The sequence below is a fragment of the Camponotus floridanus genome, unplaced genomic scaffold, assembly GCF_003227725.1.
Source record: "Camponotus floridanus strain SB8 unplaced genomic scaffold, Cflo_v7.5 scaffold369, whole genome shotgun sequence".
Lineage (NCBI taxonomy): Eukaryota > Metazoa > Arthropoda > Insecta > Hymenoptera > Formicidae > Camponotus > Camponotus floridanus.
The window spans coordinates 58,615-74,800 of NW_020229513.1; the positions used below are offsets into that span (position 1 = coordinate 58,615).

General features: G+C 39.7%; 1 protein-coding gene across 1 annotated transcript; it reads right to left on the reverse strand.

Moving 5' to 3' along the window:
* Positions 1-14,477: 14,477 nt before the first annotated feature.
* Positions 14,478-15,791, reverse strand: LOC112638782. The gene has a single exon (XM_025410997.1). The coding sequence runs from the start codon at positions 15,789-15,791 to the stop codon at positions 14,478-14,480; it is 1,314 nt and encodes a 437-aa protein (XP_025266782.1).
* Positions 15,792-16,186: the final 395 nt, after the last annotated feature.

Sequence of the window (16,186 nt, forward strand, 5' to 3'; positions counted from 1 at the left end):
TATCGCGTTCCTGAAACTCTTCCAGAGACGTTAAAGTGGGCTCGATAACGCGGCGCTCGAACCACTCGCGTAAATCCGATGTGCGAAAGAGTTCACAATTTCTCGTATTTATACTTTTATTCGCGCGCTTATCACCCGACACAAATTCACTGTTGAATATAGTATTTACTTTTACACTGTTGTGTCTTTTTAGAACGTCTTGCACTTGCTCGAGCACAATGTCTTCGGCATCCTCTAGAAATTGACGAGGTTCGATATAGTTTGCGTTAATCACGGCACCGGTCAGAATACGGCTGTCGAACGCGGTATCGATCTCTCGCCAAACGAGTCTTTCCGCGTTATTGTCACCGCTGTAATCACCGCTGTAATCACCACCACTGGGAATAAACCGTCTTTGCAATCGAGTCTTCGCACTTTCTAGTCGCGCGATTTTAGTCACCAGAGATTGTCTATTTCCGCTCGAGAGCCGCGGACACGACTGCGTTCTTCGAGCTCTTTGATCAATTCCTCGCAACGCTGCAGCCACGCGAAATACTCGCCCAAGGTGACAATTCGGCGAGATCCCTCCACCAGATCGCGTTCGATCGGCTCGATGTTTTTCATTTTCCTATCTTTTTCGCACTCACACTTTTAAAATACTATGTCACAGTTTTCTACGGATGACTTTTGCACGCGATAAACAATACCGTTCGCTATCTTGAACGTGAAATAGGCGCAAAAATCTTTCTAACGGAACACTGCTATACTTTTTTTTACAACCGACGCGTCGATGGGCGTTCAAATCACATACTATGATGATTTGACGCGCTTCAATCCTTCTTATATGAAGGAGAAAACAAAGGTGCAAAGCAGCCGAACATCGGCGCTGATACGTTAAAAATTCTTCCGATAAAAAAATCGTAAAAGATGATTCTAGGAGGTGCCGTTTGTTTATATTGTTTATAAATTTATGTGCTGTGTAATTCAATGAGAGAGATAAGGATACGTCGAACGAAAAAAATCTAAAATTACTTATATCGGGGGTGAGGGGTGTACCGCGAAAACGTTGATATACGAGCGGTGGAAGCAAGGGTACAAAGCAGCCAAACATCGGCGCTGATACGTTAAAAATTCTTCCGAGAAAAAATCGTGAAAGACGATTCTGAGGTACTATTTGTTTATATTATTTATCAACCGGGCATGCGACACAATATTGTTTATACTTTCGATAAATATATGGGACCGCGCGTACTTTTTACGAGGCGTTTACGACGATATGGCGATAATGTCGCATCTCTATTATACGATCTCGTTTCGAGATCTCGCTGCCTTGTCAGAAAGAGTTTGGCAGTGCGCGAGTCGAGAAATCGAAAGTGAAGAAGTGAATATTTTTTCATATTACAACAATGGAGCTGCAAACACGTGTAGACGAATGGAGGTGCATAATCACCCTTTTCCGAGATGACAACAATAGTGCTATGGAAAAATCGAACACTAAACAGATGTCGATAACACAATATGTGCGCGATCGAGAATTAGGCATACGAGGTATGCGTAAGCAACGTTTCGTCAGACAAGCCGAGGTTAATATCTATGAGAATGGGTATATCGAATGGCCCGATCATGTACGACTGAAAATTTTTCGTGAAATTCGGAAGACACACTTCTCAATTGATGTATACGATGATGATGATTACTCTTATTTCGGCAGTAAACGTAAAATTACTCGAATCATAGACTCAGAAGATGGTTGGCAATACCAATGTATTAGACGCAATAATTGCGATCAAATATTTGAATATGAAGACCATGTTTATATATATAAAAATGTCGATTACAGTTGGGTAGATAGGTGTATCAATGACTGCACATACACGCCGTGTATAAATATACGTATCCTAACGGGCATAAACCAAACGTACATAGATTTAATAATCTGGAATGATTTTTATCATAATATTGAATATGATGATTTTAGAAAATGCATTGCTGGTAATCATCATAAATTATTATATATAACGCGGTATTGTACACAATGTCAATCTCGTAAATGCAAATGTTCACCTGAAATTATATACAAAAAATATGCATATCAAAAGAAAAAGCAACAGGAAGAGAATGTACAGGTAATGGATAATTTTTGCTAATATAATTACGAAATTAATTTAAAATATTCAAGTAATTATTTTTGGGTGATTTTTTTGTAGGAGAATGTTTCAGGAGAGATGAGAAATCTGAATGGAGATCAGAATGGAGAACAAAATAATCTGAATGGAGATCTAAGTAGAAATCATAATGACGATTGTTATGTTTTTGATGAGCTATGGGCACTCTATAATATAACGGATTAAATTTTATATTTTTAATTGGAAAAAATGTATTTATTTACAGACCTCTTCTTGCGTTCCCATCCCTGCGCTAGTTATAAATATCGTTCTCTCTCATGCGTTAATCTTAAGTCTCTTTCCCTCGCACTCGTTCTTCTCGCACGCGATGCATTTCAAAGAAATGCAGATGTTTATATTGTTTATCAACCGGGCATGCGATACAATATTGTTTATACTTTCGATAAATATATGGGACCGCGCGTACTTTTTACGAGGCGTTTACGACGATATGGCGATAATGTCACATCTCTATTATACGATCATAATCTCAATTCAAAAAATGCTGATGTTTATATTATTTATAAACCGAACATGTCCGTACGCAATACTGTTTATCAGCCGGGCATGTAATATAATATTACCATAAAACATCTAACACGCGCCGCCGCCGAAATCCCTCCGTCCCGCGTGACGTCATTCCCCCGCGCCTCCGTAATCCCCCCGCGCGCCTCACTCCCCCTGAGAGGACCTGGGTTAGAACTCTCCTATATATCCTACTGTAGACGACGCTTAATGTAGCATCTATAATAAGATTTTAAGGCGTAAGACTTAAGAAATTGAGCAATCACAATCGAATATTCTGTTTACACTTGACCATAATTGGTCAATTTCTTAAATCTTACGCCTTAATTTTCCTTAAACTTTCATTGTATACGACGCTTAATGTAACGTCTATAATTAGTTTTTTAGGGATAAGTCCTAAGAAATTGACCAATCACGGCCTAGTATTAAGAGAATATTCGATTGTAATTGGTCAATTTCTGAAGTTTTACGCCTTAAAATCTTATTATAGATGCTACATTAAGCGTCGTCTACAATGAAATTTTAAGGAGAATTAAGACGTAAGATTTAAGAAATTGACAAATCACAGTCAAGCATGGCCGTGTTCCGAAATTGCTGCCAGTTTACTGTCAACACTGCAAATATGTAATATACGTAACGTGCACTATAGAATTTGCAGTATACTGATAATAATTTCGTAACGCGTCTTATGAAGAGAATGCTCGGCTGTGATTGGTCAATTTCTTAAGGCTTAGGACTTAAATTATATGTTGTAGATCGGGATTAAAGGTTCGTCTGCAATGGCCGTTGCATAAGATTGTAAGTCATAAAACTCAAGAAATTAACCAATCACAGTCGAGTATTCTCTTAATATTTGACTGTGGTTGGTCAATTTCTTGAGTTTTTCGCCTTACAACCTTATGCTACGGCCACCGTAGAATTGCCTTTAAGCGTCATATACAATGAGATATTAAGGCGTATGTCTTAAGAAATTCACCAAACACAATCGAATATTCCCTTAATTCTAGACTGTGATTGGTCAACTTCTTAAGAGTTACGCCTTAAAATCTTATTATAGACGCTACATTAAGCGTCGTCTACAATGAAATTTTAAGGACACTTAAGGCGTAAGATTTAAGAAATTGACCAATTACAGTCAAGTATTAAGAGAATATTCGATTGTGATTGGTCAATTTCTTAAGTCTTACGCCTTAAGTCTCCTTAAAATCTCAGTGTAGACGCTTCAAGAGTCGTCTACAATGGCCGTAGGATAAGATTGTAAGGCGTAAGACTCAAGAAATTGACAAATCACAATCAAGTATGGCCGTGTTCCGAAATTGCTGCCAGTTTACTGTCAACACTGCAAATATGTAATATACGTAACGTGCACTATAGAATTTGCAGTATACTGATAATAATTTCGTAACTCGTCTTATGAAGAGAATGCTCGGCTGTGATTGGTCAATTTCTTAAGGCTTAGGACTTAAATTATCTGTTGTAGATCGGGATTAAAGGTTCGTCTGCAATGGCCGTTGCATAAGGTTGTAAGGCGTAAAACTCAAGAAATTGACCAATCACAGTCGAGTATTCTCTTAATAATTGACTGTGATTGTCAATTTCTTGAATCTTACGCTTTACAACCTGTGACGTGACGCTTTTTGAGCTCCGTCATCATTGCCCTGTCGAGGGGGAACAGCGTGCGCGGGGTCGTTCCTCGCTCCTGAGAGGGAACTTAAAATAACTATACTCTGATTGTTAGACTTATTTTAGTCTTAATGTAAGATCCGCGAATAAAGTGCGGCTGCTGTGCGAGCGTGCGTTATCTCCTTTGTACATGAAGATACAGCAAGATACCGGAAGGAGAGGGAGCTGTATAGGAAGATACCGGATATATCGCAGAAGATACCGAAGATACCGCAAGAAAACAAAAGGTCAAGTAATAAGGTCCCGCGCCGCCACTCTTTATAATGTAATTGGAGATTAAATCTGCATTTTTTCAGATTGAAAAAGAAACGGCAGCAAATCCAGACGACGGTAACTGATGAAGGCAACTTTCCAGGCAGCTGACTGGAAAACAGAAATCTCGGAAGCAGACGCGGATACGGCCTGGCCAGCCGGTCACGTCCCCAAGAATCGACATCATCACAAATTACTGTCGCTTATGAATACTGGGCCCCTGCGTAAGGGCAACGCCGTACAACATCAGCAACTTTCGAGGGGGGCGGAGAATCAACCCCCATTTTTCCCGAAATTGACGAAATGCGCGGAAGATCGGCGCGGGATCCGAGGACCTCACGGAAGCACTTGAAATTCGTCACTGTTCGGTAAGCTCGTGCCACGCATACACGTGTTGAAGAGCCTCGAGGAAGTGACCCCGAAGGAAGCCATAGCCAACGAACATTGTAAGCCGTACAGATAGCCTTATTATTGTTCATCCGGGATCAGTTGGCGTCGTTTAGAGATACCGTCGCAGGGCGACGAATATTTCGTAAAGATATCGCGTAAAATAATTGTACTTGTACCGTAATTGCCGGACGCCAGCTGTCCCCGGGTGTCGCGGATTTGTTCCTCTCAGGGGGTTCGCGCCGACAGTCTCGTGCCGTACCGTAGAATTTTATATCGTTAATTAGCGTTAAATGTTGTTCGTGTCATATTAAGCGTGTATGTTACCGTTATGTTACGTGCCGAAATCTAAGTCCTAGCGTGACGTGGCAATTTTGGTCGTTTCGCATATCGAAAGGCGGGATTTGCGCGAAAAATTTCTTCGCGAGCATGTGTTACCGTAAATGAACAATTTGCTCTGCAAGAATATTTGTTAACGCGAAATCTCCGCTGAATCATCTTCCTGTTATCGACTATTCGAAAATTCTATTGTTCGACTTAGAGTCTTTGTTGCCGAGTACACAAGGTCGCGATAAGACCGTTAAATAAAGCAAACAGTTCCGCATAAACATCATTACCGCTACCGTTTTCCGAAGCCTTGGTTTTTCTGCCAAAAATATACCGTGAAATATTATCGCCGATTACCGTACCGAAAAATCGATTCGAGATATATCGAAATCCTTGGAGAGACGTGTGCCGTTGAAACAATACTAACAGGATACTCGATTATTATATTTTATTCATTATCCGTTACTTTTGAATAGTTGTATCGCAAATTACCATCAAATAGTATATTTAGTTTCGTTCGATTAAAATCGAGATTCGCGCGAGGCTCGTGCCTCGACCTGTGTTCCGAAGTCGTACGTGTTGATTGTACGCCGACCGCGAGTCTTATCCTGTAGTCGATTACCGCTAATTACCGTGACTTATTGTAAGAAATACCGTTCAATTTTTATCAAAATCTTGCGGCAGGTCTCACGACTCCGGCCATGTTCGGAAATTTGACGGAGTATTGTATCTCGCGTATTAAAGATTACCCCGCTGTAAATTATTATTTGAGCTTCCGTATCGCGATTTGTGAGATATTATACATCACTTTATTACCGCTTTCATCGTTGTATTATAGTCACACATTTTGAATAGATCGTTTCCGTTATCACGATTCCTGACCTTCGCGTCAGTCGTTACAAGGCAAGTCCTTTGTCTTTCAAACTCGGATCTTCGATTGTTTATATTCCGAGATTTATCTGTTCGTTCGTAGTTTGTTTTTTTTTATACCGAAGGTTATACATTATATTGATCTTATCTCTGTTATACCGTTTACTATCTGTACCATTATTGTTTAATATATTTAGATAATTATAAATAAAATAACTGACTGTCGATTATTTCTCTCTCCTAAATACTGTCTAACGCTCTCTCTCGACATCTAACCCACAAAGAACCCTGCCCCTCTGCCAAATACTAAGCTCGGGATTACCACCGCATCTTGCCGTTACCGTATCGTTATCGTGGCGCGGAAATACCGCGCCTGGCACCCAATTACATAAGTTACCGTATTATAAGTTACCGCATTTTCAGTTACCGCACGATACCGTTTTTTCCGATACCCTATTGAATTTTTTTATAATCTAATTTTTATACCGAGACCTTGCGCGCTACTCGCAGATCGGCGTTCTCGAGGCGGGCAACGGCGTCGCAAACCTTATGCTACGGCCACTTAGGACGACCTTATAGCACCGACTATAATGGCGGTAGAATTAATGAATTAAAGCTGTAACTCAATAAATTGACCAATCACAGTCGAGTATTCTTTTAATGCTTGAATGTGATTGGTCAATTCGTTAAGGTACTGCTTTAATCCGTTAATCCTACTGCCATTGTAGACGACGTGATAAGCGTCTTCTACAATGAGATTTTAAAACATAAGACTTAAGAAATTGACCAATCACAATGGAATATTCTCTTAATACTAGACTGTGATTGGTCAATTTTTTAAGGCTTACGCCTTAAAATCTTATTATAGACTACGTTAAGCGTCGTCTACAATGAAATTTTAATGAGACCTAAGGCGTAAGATTTAAGAAATTGATCAATTACAGTCAAGTATTAACAGAATATTCGATTGTGATTGGTCAATTTCTTAAGTCTTACGCCTTAAGTCTCCTTAAAATTTCAGTGTAGATGACGCTTCAAGAATCGTCTACAATGGACGTAGCATAAGGTTGAATGGCGTAAGACTCAAGAAATTAACAAATCACAGTCAAGTATGGCCGTGTTTCGAAATTGCTGCCAGTTTACTGTCAACACTGAAAATATATAATATACGTAACGTGCACTATATAATTTGCAGTATTTGTTATAATTTCGGAGCATGGCTAATGAAGAGAATGCTCGGCTGTGTTTGGTCAATGTCTTAAGGCTTAGGGCTTAAATTATCTGTGGTAAATCGGGATTAAAGGTTCGTCTGCAATGGCCGCTGCATAAGGTTGTAAGACGTAAAACTCAAGAAATTGACCAATCACAGTCGAGTATTTTCTTAATAATTGACTGTGATTATCAATTTCTTGTATCTTACGCTTTACAACCTTATGCTACGGCCACTTAGGACGACCTTATAGCACCGTCTACAATGGCAGTAGAATTAATGAATTAAAGAAAAACACCATAAATTGGGTAATCACAGTCGAGTATTCTTTTAATGCTTGAATGTGTTTGGTTAATTCCTTAAGTTACTGCTTTAATCCATTTATCTTACTGCCATTGTAGACGACGTGTTAAGCGTCTTCTACAATGAAATTTTAAGGCGTAAGACTTAAGAAATTGACCAATCACAATCGAATATTCTCTTAATACTAGGCCGTGATTGGTCAATTTCTTATCGCGCTCTATCGGTCATTCGCGACATCGAGCGAGACCGCACTATTCACGCACGAAACTGACAAGGAGATGCCACGAAGTGCGAACTCTACTTTCGAATGAGCTATAGTGCATTCAAAAGAGGAGGTAAAATTATTAAACCATGTTAGAGGTTTTGGGTGTATGGGCCTTAGTTTCTAAGAAATATGTATTTAAATTTAAGCATTTTCTAACTGTAAGGGAAGTACGATAGATAATGAACATTTAGCATGAAGCGCGATAGCCGTAGTGGTTAAGCATGCGTCTAATATTTTGTCACATGCCCAAGCTGTGTTCGAGACCGCCTGTGTGAATTTTTTTTTTCAAATGACTATTTAATTAAATTTTTTTAAATTCTTGTACATGATTTATTGTGCTGTTTTTTTATGTTTTATTAAATATTTTGCACTTATGTGTTGTAAAAAAATGATAATAGCTTTTACATGTTTTTTATGTCTATTTATTTATTATAAAATTCTGACATCGCTGTACAATGTTGAGGATGAAAATCTATATAAAAGCATTGAAAACGTAAATGATTCGCACACCATGAACATTTTACTTCTACAGTTTTAAAAGTTCGTCAACTTCTGCTTTAACGGGCCCTAAATCTGTCTACCGGTTGATACTCTCTAGAATTCGTTTTCTCTAACGCATGCGTATAGCAATGACTGTTAGGGCGACGTTGGATTCTCTTTGTCATTCTCACGAGAGCCTGTTAGGAAGTACGTGTCCGTTTATTCTCTGTGTGAAACATCGATTTTATATTGTATTGTAAAAAATGGAAATGGCAGATGTGAATCCATTTTTAAAAGAGCATATCCAGTCTTTGGCAAAATGTGATATTTCGAAAGAAGATTTAACTGACAGTATTGCGTATTTTAAAGGTAAATATTTTTTATACTTTTAAAACTTTTATAATACATTTTTGTATACATGTACAACAGAATACAGAAATACAGAAATATATAGATATATTTAATTATTTTTGTAGATGTACTGTTAAAATTTGATATAATTTATGCCGACCCAACAAATTTACGCATTCTGCCAAAGAAGTTGCTGGAAAATTGTTTGACAACTTTGTAACAATGTTGGGGAAGTGTGTGATAACAGAGGAAGTTGAATATTTTTCACCAAATGAAGAGGAAGCGAAAGTCGAAGTACAGGCATCGCAAGAATCATCGACATCATCATCATTATCATCCAAAGAAGAATATGTACCACCTGAGAAAGTTTCTTATATACAGGGTGACCCATTTTAACTTAGGCAGCCAAATAACTCGAAAAATAAGCACACTACGAAAAAATGATTAGAATCAAAATTTCGTCATTTCGAGGGGGACGTACAATGACGTTAAAATCAGCCTCCCCATCCCTCCCCCTGGGCTGTGAGGGGGGCAAGTTTGAAATCTTAAATGGGAACCCCTATTTTTTATTGCATATTCGGAACCTTTGGCTAAAAACACATACAATTTGTCTGAAACATTTTTCTCGATTCATGACAGATGGCGCTGTAATCGACGAAATTCAATTTCTTCGATTTCTCTTACTGAGAACCCATGCTTACGATTCTGCAATAAATTAACAATAAAAATACTACGTTTTCATTGTTAATACTCGACATTAGTCTTAAAACAAACTTCTCATTATTTTTTATTACTCATTAATTACTTCTCAAGAAACTGCTTTTAGCGTAACCTGCCCTTTAGGCAACTTGAATGGTCCGAAGTACCGACATTTTGGACTTTCCATCTGATGGAGTTCCTCTAACTATCCCTCCAAAATTTTGTCCATTTAGTGCCAAAGTCACAAGTTATGTATTTTTTTAACATTTGTACTCTGATAAAATTCTGGTAAAATGGCAAATTATACGCCTACAGAAGTAGTCGATATTCTTATAACCTTTGGTGAATGTGGTAGAAATTAGAGACTTACTGCCCGTACTTATGCGGAGCGATTCCCAAATCGCCGCCATCCTACTGATCAACAAATTATAAACATTGAAAGGAGATCTCATAATAATCCACTTCATCGCGAAAGGCGAAGGAATAGACTTCATAATAATAATGACCCTAGATTGCTCGCAGTTTTGGCTATGGTTCATCAAAATCCCCATATTAGTACCCGTCAAATAGAACGAGAACTGGGAATCCCTCAAACTACGGCACATAGATTGTTACGATCAGTCAATTACCATCCGTATCATATTACTCTGGTACAGGAATTAAGTGAGGCCGACTACGTACTCAGAGTACAATTTTGTAGATGGGCTCTTGAGATGTTAGATTAGAATCCAGATTTTTTTAGTAATGTTTGTTTCAGTGATGAAGCAACATTCATCAGCAATGGTAGTCTCAATAGGCATAATTGCCACTATTGGTCACCAGAAAATCCACATTGGTATCGTGAGGTGCTTAATCAACATCGTTGGAGTTTATATGTATGGGTAGGCATTTGCAAAGGTCAAGTCATTGGACCTCATTTTTTTGAACGTCCAATTGTATAGTCCAATGTATTTAGAATTCCTCGAAAATGATTTGCCAGCATACCTAGAGAATGTTCCCCTTGCAGTTAGACTAAATTTATGGTATCAACAAGATGGTGCTCCTGCTCATTATGCTCGTATTGTACGGATGTTTTTGAATCAAAGGTTCCCAAATCGGTGGATAGGGCGGGGTGGACCAGTTCTGTGGCCTCCGAGATCACCGGATTTGAACCCCCTTGATTTCTTTTTATGGGGATACGTTAAAGATGCAGTGTATAGTGAAGCTCCAACGACAAGATTGAATATGATGGAAAGAATAAGAAGAGCTTGTGAAGCTATAACTCCTTTAATGCTAGAAAATGTACAACGTAACTTTCGCTGTCGATTACTGTTATCCTTAGAAAATAATGGTGCACACTTTGAGCATCTCCTCCATGCGGAGAGAGCTGATAACAATGCAATCTTGCCTTAACTGGTTGGGTCACCACACGACCTTGCCTTCACTGGCTGAGTCACTACTTGACCTTGCCTTAACTGGTTGGGTCACCACACGACCTTGCCTTCACTGGCTAGGTCACTACTTGACCTTGCCTTAACTGGTTGGGTCATCACACGACCTTGCCTTCACTGGCTGGGTTACCACACGTTCAAGCACCCCGAATTATGAGAGGCGAGGGGACTCACGTTAATCAAGCACCCCGAAGGGAACAGAAAACTGCTACGTCCACGTCGTTGTTCCTGGGTTACGCTAAAAGCAGTTTCTTGAGAAGTAATAAAAAATAATGAGAAGTTTGTTTTAAGACTAATTTCGAGTATTAACAATGAAAACGTAGTATTTTTATTGTTAATTTATTGCAGAATCGTAAGCATGGGTTCTCAGTAAGAGAAATCGAAGAAATTGAATTTCGTCGATTACAGAGCCATCTGTCATGAATCGAGAAAAATGTTTCAGACAAATTGTATGTGTTTTTAGCCAAAGATTCCGAATATGCAATAAAAAATAGGGGTTCCCATTTAAGATTTCAAACTTGCCCCCCCTCACCGCCCAGGGGGAGGGGTGGGGGGCTGATTTTAACGTCATTGTACGTCCCCCTCGAAATGACGAAATTTTGATTCTAACCATTTTTTCGTAGTGTGCTTATTTTTCGAGTTATTTGGCTGCCTAAGTTAAAATGAGTCACCCTGTAGATAGAGTGCCCCTCGATATAAAATTGAAAATTGTTATGACCGCGAATGAACATCCAACGTGGAGCTTTCAAGGTTTACAAAAGCGTTTTAAACAACACTTACGGAACAAAAGTGATATAGCACGTTTTAAAAAAGGTATCATAAAAGGTGGTACATATGTAGATAAATTGGACATTATAAAGAAAAATGTCTACGATCGATTTTCTGAAGCGCGTGAACAGAAACAATTGGTAACAAGGCGGCAAATACAGCAGTGGGCTATAGCTGCTGCAACATAATTTCGAGATGAAGACAATGAAGAAAAGAGCGTTTTTCAATTTACAGCATCGGCATCGTGGTTAACTAATTTTCTTACAAGTTATAGAATTTCTAGTCGTCGCGTCATACGCTATATATCAAAAAAAGAAATTAAATCACCGGAAGAAATTTCGAAATCTGCGAAACAATTTCAAGATTTAATACAATCAATTTCTGGCGATTATGATCCCGATTATATTATTAATACGGATCAAACTGGTTGTGAATATCGAGTAAATGTTTCAAGAACATACACGCATACGGGAGAAAAAGCAGTCGAACTTTCCATAGGTGATTTAAATAAGATAACTCATTCATACACCGCTCAATATACTCTCACAAAATCTGAAAAATTAATAGATAAAGTATTTGTATGCCTACAAGAACCGGGAGATACATTTGGAGTCCGTGTAAAAGTAGAAGTTGACGAGCTTTTAAAACTGTGTAAAAATGTTGTTGTTGTTTGCTCAAAGTCGGGTAAACTGATCTCTTATTTATATGAAGAATATTTAAAAACAATCATAAAACCGTATATTAAAAACAATTCCTTCTTGATGATTGTAGACTCGTGGGGAGGTCAAAAAAATATTCACATGTATAATGAAATTTTTGTAAATGACGATAACAAACCAACATGTAATTTACAAATAATTCCGCCGAAATGCACTCCGATCTGTCAACCTTGTGACGTCTATTTCTATATACAAGTAAAAATTATTATAAAAAGAATTCAAAACTGTCCGGATATTATAGTTAGCGAAGAAGAAAAAGAATTGAATTCGCGATATGACGCGATACGAATATAATCATTAACCCATTATTTATTATCTCCTCCAAAGTTTAGAAAAATGATCGAATTTGCTTGGTACGCGTCGAAGTTAGCAAATGAACGCGATATATTTTATAACGTTAATCAGTTATGTTTTCCACCTAATGTACAGAACAATAAATGTATTTGTAAAACACGGCTTCCATTTATAAAATGTTCATGGTGTGCGAATCATTTATGTTTTCAATGCTTTTATATAGATTTTCATCCTCAACATTGTACAGCGATGTCAGAATTTTATAATAAATAAATAGACATAAAAAACATATAAAAGCTATTATCATTTTTTTACAACACATAAGTGCAAAATATTTAATAAAACATAAAAAATCAGCAGAATAAATCATGTACAAGAATTTAAAAAAATTTAATTAAATAGTCATTTGAAAAAAAAAATTCACACAGGCGGTCTCGAACCTAGCTTGGGCATGTGACAAAATATTAGACGCACGCTTAACCACTACGGCTACCGCGCTTCATGCTAAATGTTCATTATCTATCGTACTTCCCTTACAGTTAGAAAATGCTTAAATTTAGATACATATTTCTTAGAAACTAAGGCCCATACACCCAAAACCTCTGACATGGTTTAATAATTTTACCTTCCCTTTCGAATGCACTATAGTTCATTCGAAAGTAGAGTTCGCACTTCGTGGCATCTCCTTGTGAGAGAGACAGCGCTCTATCGGGCTGTCTGTGAGAGCGAACGAGACGGCGCTCTATCTGCCATTCGCGTGAGAGCGAGCGAGACCGCACTGTCCAATGTTCGGCGAATGAGCGGAGGCTCAAGGAGAGACAGGCTCCACCTCTGACTGAGAGTGGAGGCGCTCAGACGAATCCCGGCACTCGCGCTCAGAACGTTCACGTGTTGAACGGATTCAGTTATCGTTAACTTAATTGTTCGTTGATCCATCGCGATATTTTATACAAAGTTCGTCGATTAAGGATAATTGTATTTGGCACGTTACATTGTTTCAACGCGCTTGCAAATATCGGTTCTCGCTGCTCTATAATCCGACAATGACTTTATAAAATTCGTTCGAACTCTCGCAATGACTCGTGATCAGGACTTTTGAAAGACTGCTCGGGGGAGAGCCTTTCTCCCGGATAATAAGGATTTGATGGCGCATCGGATGATCCGATTTGAGCCTATCCGGTTTAGGCACGTAGAATCGCGTGATTTTCCGATTGCCTAATTGGCCAGGATCATGTATTGTTCCGCTATCACACGGATCCTGGCTGATTTCGAAAAAACATCTGAATTATTGGCTGAATTATTTCGTGAGTTGGCTTTGGCGCGCACGGATGGCGCCAGTATTACCGGGGGTGATATTTTCGCTCGAAATTCAGGGCGAATCCTGAACATACCGCCCGCCTCGAAATGTTAATTTCGAAATAATTGCCTGATGCCGCCCGCCGTGACGAAATAATTTCGCATCTGAGTGCGACGTATACGCATGAATCGTTGCGGTTTTACATATTTACATTTTACTATTTATATATTTACAGATTTGCAGCTTAGCCTATTGAAATATTTACAACTATACATATATACATTTTGGCGGATTCTTATTCGCAGTTTGGGGAATAATTTAATTGTCGTTCGGAGAGTTAGTTGCCGGATATTCGATGTCGACCGGTAGGACGCATAGTTTAACTATCGGTCTTTTGTACTCAGAATGCGCGGTGCGCACTGTGACTACGCGAACGTAACCGTCGGGTCCCGGATGGCATTGCGTGACCCGGCCTAATTCCCCTTGCACGGCGGAAGTAATGGGTTTCGGATTAAGACCATGGAGTCAGTTTTTACAGATGGTTGCACTTGTCTCCATTTTATGCGTTGTTGCAAAGTATTGACATAATCAGTCTGCCAAATTTTCCAAAACCGCTCCGTAAGTTGGCGGATTAATTGCCAGCGAGAAAGGCGATTTTCGTTCACGGATAAAATCGACGGCTCGGGATTCACCGTGATTGATGAGCCGATTAGAAAATGACCCGGGGTAAGGGGGCTGTAGTCATCGAGAATATCTGTGAGTGGACCGATAGGTCGAGAATTGAGGCAGACCTCAATACGACAGAGGAGAGTTGAAAACTCCTCGTATGTTAGCGTATGAGCGCCCAGAATACGTCGCAGGTGATATTTGACGCTGCGAACTCCGGCTTCCCAAAGCCCGCCGAAATGCGGGGCGTGAGGAGGAATGAAGTGCCAGATAATGTTTTCAGTCGCAATTTTGTTCTGGAAATCGGGATTACGCATTGCGTTCTGATACGCTTTTGATAACACGGTGTCGGCTCCTGCAAAAGTGGTACCGTTATCGGAGTACATTGTGGATGGAAGACCGCGTCGAGCGCAAAAGCGAGAGAAAGCATCTAAAAAGGCTTCGGTGGAGTAATTGCTCGCTAATTCCAAATGCACAGCTCTGGAAGCCAGGCAGATAAATAGCACGATATAACCTTTTCGTGCAGTAATTCCGCGACCGGATGATGCGCGAGTGACGATAGGACCTGCGTAATCCACTCCTGCGTGGCTGAACGCTCGAGCGGGCGTAGATATTCGAGCTTGCGGAAGATCGCCCATTAATTGCGCAGGAATTTCGGCCTTTTCTCTCACGCAGTTAACGCATTGGTGAATAATCTGTTTGACTTGCGTTCGCGCCCGAAGAACCCAGTAATCTTGGCGCACTGTGGCTAAGGTGAGTTGAACGCCAGCGTGTAGGGCTCGAACGTGAGAGTGCCGTAGAATAAGCTTGACAATCGGATGAGGGGCTAATAATATTGGATTTTTAGCCGCGAACGAGAGTGCGGAATGTCTTAGGCGTCCGCCGATTCGAATGATTTCCTCTTCGTCTAGAAACGGTCGCAGTGCTGCGAGAGGTGATCCTGATGGGAGTGGTTGATTGTTCCGAAGTGCTTGAAACTCCTTTGAAAATATCACCGCTTGAATGACTCGGATCCAAAAATGACGCGCATTTCGGCATTCCGTTGCCGATAAAGCTTGATCTTGAATTTCTGAGCAGCGTGTAGTTGGACTCTTTTTGCGGCACTTATTCGCAAATCGCATGATATGCCGTGACTCTTATCAATTTTGGGTAGAGTATCAGGTAGAGTATCTGGTCGCTAGGTCCCAACCGGCCTCTGTTTGAGTTGAATGTACGGTAAGGCTCCGATTCTCTTCGGGGGTTTCCTCAAGCGGAGGAGCGGGGTCCTTTGGCCATTCGGTTTGAGCAAGTTTGAGCCAGGGAGGACCGTGCCACCACAAATTAAAGGAACTGAATTCAGGGTTTGAAATACCTCGAGAAGCACAATCAGCTGGGTTTTCCGCGGATGGGATGTAACGCCATTTGATATTAGGTAATCGTGACTGTATCTCGGCAACTCGAGAGACAAAAGTTTTCCATCTTGATGGATGCGAGCTTAACCATGCTAATACTACGGTGGAATCCGTCCAGCAATGAC

What these genes read in the sequence shown, in the direction of transcription:
- LOC112638782 (XM_025410997.1), bottom strand. Translation starts at nt 15,791, where the DNA reads ATGCGATTTGCGAATAAGTGCCGCAAAAAGAGTCCAACTACACGCTGC.